We start from the raw sequence: 6495 nt of genomic DNA, 5'->3' as shown, positions 1-6495 counted from the left end.
ATATATATATATATATATATATATATATATATATTTTTTTTTTTATCAATATACTTGTGTAATATTAAGTTCATGTTTGACATACTTGTGACATGAAAAATGGATTGGTCATTCGCGATTGATGCGATTAATAACAAAGAAGGTAGTAATGCCACAACGATGGATTTCAATCCCATCCTTTTTTATTTTTTTTACTTTGTGCTCTCTTCTCTTTGATGAGACTGATTATTACGAAATTAGAATGAATGATCTAGATCTGTCGGATCTCTTCTTTTTCACTCGTTTACACTGCGACAAAATTCAGCGACTTTCTCTTTCTTCTTGAAATTGTTCCGACGTCATTTTCCTTTGTCCTTTGCCTTATTCAACTCTCTGTTCGTCTCTTCACTTCACTAGAATTCATTAGGATAAATCTAATAACCTTTCTAATTCATTTTTAATTGCTTGTATAATTAAGAAATTAAATACATGGAAGGGAAAGTTGTTAAATTTGAGAATTATACCATTTTCTTTTGTTACGAAAGAAAAGCAAGGTAAATGACAGGGAGTATATGTATGAGACACTTAATTAAAGGGATATCGAATACAAATTGGTAACTTAAATGGTTGCTGTAACCGCATCAATTGCCAATTAAACATATACTTTCAAATCTTACTTAAGATGAATTACTATCAGACCAAGCTGAGGGTTGAGTTGAGGGAAAGCTTAACTTTCCTTGCGCCCCAATTGATGCTAAGGTCCATTGGTTTAATATCGACAAAGATTTTAATCACAAAGATTTTAAACTCGTGTGTGACAAACATGTCAAGCATCGGACTAAGCAAGAAATGAAATAATAGTTGACTAAGTGAGTGAGTCACTTACTTGAATGTCAAATTCATTTGAGAACTCAACTTACTCTCGATACATGTGAAATGTAGTCTTAGTAAAAAATGGTCGATGAAAAATGAAGAATGTATATTGATTTTACCACTTGAATAAAACATATGACAAATTAGTACATGCCACTAGAGATATATAAGCTTCATGGATACCTATTCAAGGCATAAACATATCATAATCATCATTCCTCACACGTCGAGATTGAATATCTATGATGAGGAAAAACTCTTCCTAGACTTAAGACGTGTTTAAAGCATCAGATTGAACTAAGGATCTAAACAGTGGAGTTGTCTTACGAGAAGATTATTGGAATAGCCCAACAAGTAACTTGTTTACTCTCATCAATAAAAGCAATGAAAACTTTATTGGAACTCGATAAATAGTTTGAATGATCATGTGAACTTCAGAAGGTGTTCGGTTTACTCGAGCTCTCCTTGAATCCGGTCAGTAGAGGGAAAACCTCTCAACGAAGAACGACTCGATCTGATTAAGGAATCTCAAAATGAGGACTTATATTCAGGAAAATAAAAAGGTGGTCAAGCAAACTTCTGGAGGACTTAATGGCAAATGGCCAGAATGCTAATGAGGAGCTCAAAGGGAGTGGGCTAAACCCCTCCCTTGTTTAGAATGTTGTCAAATGTTTGGACTATGAGGACTCCATGGGCTTGGCGAATCAAAAGGGCTCTAGACCAATCCCTTCACGGAGTTGGGCCATGTTCGTTGGTCAAGTAAACTCAAAAGCGCCAAAATGAACAAAGGCCCGAAGGTCAAGCTCCATGGGCCGAGACTTAAACTTGCTTTGGGTGAGAAAAAAACAGTCAAATTGAAACCCCATAACTCTTTTTACCACGAAGTCACAGTTAAAATAAAAAAACAAACAAACAAATGGAGACAAACAAAAGGTTGGAGTTAAAGAAAGAAAGGAAATGCTAGTTGGGGTCCTTCCAAGATACAGATCTCAAAGGCATTGTGTCAGTAAAAACGGATCCCCCCTTTGCCTCGGATCTTAAACTTGTTACATTTCGTTTCCACATTCTTAATCTTTTACTTTATTTAGAAATAAAGAAGATTTAGACGTGGGTTGTGATTATGTTTGAGTAAAAAGATAGGTTAACACACTGACTTATTGATATCAATATCTTTTGTTTCCCCTACTGTTTGTAAGAATTTGAAACAAAATAGATATGATGATAAGTAGGCAGGCAGAGAGGGGATGGAAAGAGAGAGTTAATGAATGAAAAGATGTATGTTAATAATGANAAAAAAAAAAAAAAAAAAAAAAAAAAAAAAAAAAAAAAAAAAAAAAAAAAAAAAAAAAACAGAAAAAGTGAAAAAGAAAAAACTGCATGCATGGAGCAGGAAAAAGTAGTTTAAAAGGAGAGAAGAGAAGGTTAAGAGACAGAAATGGAAAGGAGAGAGGGAGAGGGGAAAGGGTAATGCACATAATTATGAGTGAATAGAGTTAAAAGAGGCAAACAACAGGTGTCTCAAGATCTATCGTAGTATCTGTTTGTAGTTGGTCTGAAAAGGAAAAGGGAGGAAGGGGGTTTTGGGGTTTTGGGGGTGAAACCCTAAAAAGAGCAATAGAAATCCAAACCCTAAAAAACCCTAAAAAAAAAACCCTAAAAAACCCTAAAAGCCCTAAAAGCCCTAAACCCACTGGTCCTCTCCTGTGTTTAAACCTCTGGGCTGACACAATGGGGTAAACCTGTGGTTGAAAGTGTTAGTAGTAGTAGTAGTGGTAGTCTTACTTAGACTCACTCTCACTGACGCCACTGCCAAGCTCTTCTCTTTTTCTCTCCTTTCTCTGGAATTGCAAACCCACCCATCAACAGTACAATCTGTGACTTCCCTGACCCTTTTGTCAGCCATATTGTCTCTCCCTATATATCTGATCCACAAACCATCTTTTTTCCAATCCTATGCTTCCTCTTCCTCTTCCTCTTCCTTTAATCTTTAATTATTATTACATTACATTACATAGAACCTTGGATTTCATTTTACTGTTTGTCTTCATCTTCTCCCACTTTTCTCCCTCTCTCTCTGTCAGTCCGCCTCTCTCTCTCTCTCTCTCCCTCTCTCTCTCTCACTCTCTCTCTCTCTCTCTCTTCCAGAAAAAAACTATTCACAGGTGAACTGACACTACCTATTTTGTTTTTTACTACATTAATTTATAGTGTTTGGATTACAAGGGTGTAATTCAAATTATAGTGTTTCAAGAAAGAAAAAAAAAAAAAAAAAAAAAAAAAAGGACGGTGAACAAAAAGCAAAGAGCAAGTAAAAGTTGATCAAAAGGCATGCATATATGGGATAAGGATAATTAATTAATTAATTAACAATTAGGGAACAAAATGGTAGATTAATTAAGAAGCATGGAAATTAAAATTAATGATAAATTGACCAGGGTTGAGATCCATTTACATGTTCATGATCATCATTATCATCCCAATCATCATCTTCAACCTCACAAAGTTGGACCGTATGAGGTGCATGCCCATCTCCAAAGGCTCGAACATGGTCTTTAAGGGATCTTTTGTGCTTAAAATCAGACCCACAAATGCAAAACCAAAGCTTTCCACAGTTCTTCTCATGTGTCCTCCAATCCCCTCGGACTGCAAAGGGCTTCCCACATTTCCTACAACTGAAAGGCTTTGCTCCATGCTTTCTCTTGTAATGGGTCTGAAGAGTCCTGAAGTCTTTCAATGGCCTTGACCTTGGATGCTCTATGTTGTTTTTGCACCCTTCTGCACAGCAATAGCATGGAAGTCGTAGCATTGATGAAGCTGGCTTTGATCCTCTTAATGATTCTGGCCCTTTTNTCAGTAAAGGTATTGGGTACACTTCTGGAAATTCAACAAAAAGCAAAGAGCAAGTAAAAGTTGATCAAAAGGCATGCATATATGGGATAAGGATAATTAATTAATTAATTAACAATTAGGGAACAAAATGGTAGATTAATTAAGAAGCATGGAAATTAAAATTAATGATAAATTGACCAGGGTTGAGATCCATTTACATGTTCATGATCATCATTATCATCCCAATCATCATCTTCAACCTCACAAAGTTGGACCGTATGAGGTGCATGCCCATCTCCAAAGGCTCGAACATGGTCTTTAAGGGATCTTTTGTGCTTAAAATCAGACCCACAAATGCAAAACCAAAGCTTTCCACAGTTCTTCTCATGTGTCCTCCAATCCCCTCGGACTGCAAAGGGCTTCCCACATTTCCTACAACTGAAAGGCTTTGCTCCATGCTTTCTCTTGTAATGGGTCTGAAGAGTCCTGAAGTCTTTCAATGGCCTTGACCTTGGATGCTCTATGTTGTTTTTGCACCCTTCTGCACAGCAATAGCATGGAAGTCGTAGCATTGATGAAGCTGGCTTTGATCCTCTTAATGATTCTGGCCCTTTTCTGTACTGTGATCCATGTCCCCACATGTGCATCTGTTTTTGCAAAATTCAACTTCTTTGGGTCAAATTTAGCCTCTCATACCTCAAATTTTCCTTTCAAATCGTGTTTTAAGTCTCAATTTTGCCTCTATTTCTACTCCATTTTGTTCTTAAATCATAACTTGAAACAAGAATCACTACAAAAAATTTTAAAACGAACCTTTTCTTTTTTAACTCCATGCTTTTTTCAATTCATAAAAAACAGAAAAACCAAAAGAATATGTCTATGTAGCAAATCAAACTGAAAGATTTTNAAAAAAAAAAAAAAAAAAAAAAAAAAAAAAAAAAAAGAGGGGAAATAACCTGCATGTTGTTGTATCTGTTGAAGGTTTTACTGCAGACAGAGCAGGAGAACTGGGTGGGACCAACGAGGATTTGGGCAGGCGTAGGAATCCAGTACTGCCCATCAACCGGGCGGGCAGCCGAGACGTCGTTGGATTCGGTGGCGGCGGCGGTGGCAGGGGGACCAATATGCATAGCGACGGTGACAGCAGCATGTTGATGATGAAGAATATTAGGGTTTTGGAGAGAGGAATTAGGGGTAACAGGATTTTGTTTGTTTTGGAGTTGTCGGTGTTTGGAAGAAACTGTGTGGCGTTGGCCTGGCGGACAAAGGGATAGGAAAATGGAGTCTTCTCCTCCTCCTCCTCCTCCTCCTCCTTCTTCATCACCCTCCAAACACGCGCTCTCACTCGACGATATGCAAGTCAAGTTCCCACTCCGCATGTTTGTTGATTAAAAAGACAGACCTTTCCGTGAGAGAGAAGATAGGTGTGGAGCATGGAAGGAAAACAGGCAATAAATAAAGAAAGGGTAACACAACTAGATGATATTATCTGTTATAAACGTCAAATATTTAAATACATATTAACATGATCAGATGTTGGATATATTAATATTAAAATAAAAGACGAGAAAAGAGTTGAGTTGAATTAGACATTGAGGTGGGAAGTTGATATGCAGAGGTTAAGGTGGAGAGGAATGGGAATGGAGGAGACAAGGAAGCGGCAAAGAAGGAGAAGGAGTGGGCCAAGTCCATGCCTAGAATGGCGTACCGCTCTTTCTTTTATCTGAGGGGAGGAAGATAGAGTGAGGAATGATAGATAGAGAGAAGCAAAATAGAGTGAGAGGACATGGAAAACAGTAGAATCGAAGGCGTGGGTCACTCTCTCCCACTTTTGTTATTAAAGGAGATGCTGATAGTGGCAGTGATGGCGACGCTAAAAAAACCATTTTTCTTTTTCTTTTCATTTCTTTTTTTTTCTTCTTCTTTTTTATCTTTCGGCTTTCCAATCTGAACCTGTGACAAACGTTGAGGTCTAGCGGTAAACAAAACTAAGTCTTTCTACGATATTCAACACATCCCAACAAATCCTACTCCTTCTCTCCCCTTTAAACACAGTTTAAGAACGAAGGAAAAGGTTTAAAAATACAGAAGTAGACAAAACACTGTAATAAAAACACCCATTACGACAAGGATTAAGACCTTTAACGTTGAAAAATAAACGAAAGAAAAACCCAATGGGCAATCCACCATTGGAGTAAGTACATCTCGAGTGTACGTGAGTCTAAATTGGAAAAAAGGAGTAAGTAGAAGAAAATTGAGTTTAATTATGGGGTAACATGTAGCGAGATTGTGAAGGTGTAAAAGTATGGTGCTCTGCAACAAAAGTATTTGTTTGTTTTTCCAAAGTTTATTATCATGGTGTGAGAAGAGAAATAGCATTAGGGTGTGAGAGCTTCTACTCCAACTATAATAAATTAAATAAAGAAACTCATATTAAATTGTGGTATAAGGGAGAATATCTTCAATCAATTTATTACTTAGATGTAGTACCACCTCGTGAAGGATTGGGATCACTTTATTCTCAAAACCCAAACCACACATTTTTTATCTCACCGCCCACACCTAAAACCACCTCAAATGATTGCTCAACTTGGTTTTATAACAATTGATAACAATGGACGTTTCACTTCACAACCAAACCATTAGAATTTCATTTTTATTTATTTATAAAAACTAAAACATAATGTTAAGCAAACACCCCTCAAAATGGTATGCACAATATTTCTAACGTTTTTTCTTCAACTCCAACCGAGGTCGAGTCTTATTACTAAAGTTTTTTTTTTTTTTTTTTTTTTTTTTTTTTTTTTTTTTTTT

At 36.6% G+C, this 6495-nt stretch overlaps 1 protein-coding gene across 2 annotated transcripts; it reads right to left on the bottom strand.

Annotated features, from left to right (window-relative positions):
* Positions 1-3187: 3187 nt before the first annotated feature.
* On the bottom strand, positions 3188-5535 carry LOC111805772 (zinc finger protein WIP6-like). 2 transcript variants are annotated; one of them, XM_023691005.1, is made up of 3 exons: positions 4638-5535; positions 4274-4328; positions 3188-3678 (listed from the first exon to the last, which is right to left on the bottom strand). In XM_023691005.1, exons 1-3 carry the CDS (start codon positions 5058-5060, stop codon positions 3269-3271), a joined length of 888 nt encoding a protein of 295 aa, XP_023546773.1. In that variant the 5' UTR covers positions 5061-5535; the 3' UTR covers positions 3188-3268. The 2 variants fall into 2 exon arrangements, with proteins under 2 accessions (XP_023546773.1, XP_023546764.1); XM_023690996.1 differs by lacking the exon at positions 3188-3678 and having other exon boundaries at positions 3783-4328; positions 4638-5532.
* Between the last annotated feature and the right edge of the window lie 960 nt (positions 5536-6495).

Source organism: Cucurbita pepo, chromosome LG01 (genome assembly GCF_002806865.2).
Source record: "Cucurbita pepo subsp. pepo cultivar mu-cu-16 chromosome LG01, ASM280686v2, whole genome shotgun sequence".
NCBI lineage: Eukaryota > Viridiplantae > Streptophyta > Magnoliopsida > Cucurbitales > Cucurbitaceae > Cucurbita > Cucurbita pepo.
This window is presented reverse-complemented; position numbering and strand designations above follow the sequence as displayed.

What these genes read in the sequence shown, in the direction of transcription:
- LOC111805772 (XM_023691005.1), bottom strand. Translation starts at nt 5,060, where the DNA reads ATGCGGAGTGGGAACTTGACTTGCATATCGTCGAGTGAGAGCGCGTGT. An exon ending in ACAGATACAACAACATGCAG is followed by an intron (nt 4,329 to 4,637) that starts GTTATTTCCCCT and finishes TTGCAAAAACAG; the next exon opens with ATGCACATGTGGGGACATGG. An exon ending in AGGGCCAGAATCATTAAGAG is followed by an intron (nt 3,679 to 4,273) that starts GATCAAAGCCAG and finishes AATCATTAAGAG; the next exon opens with GATCAAAGCCAGCTTCATCA.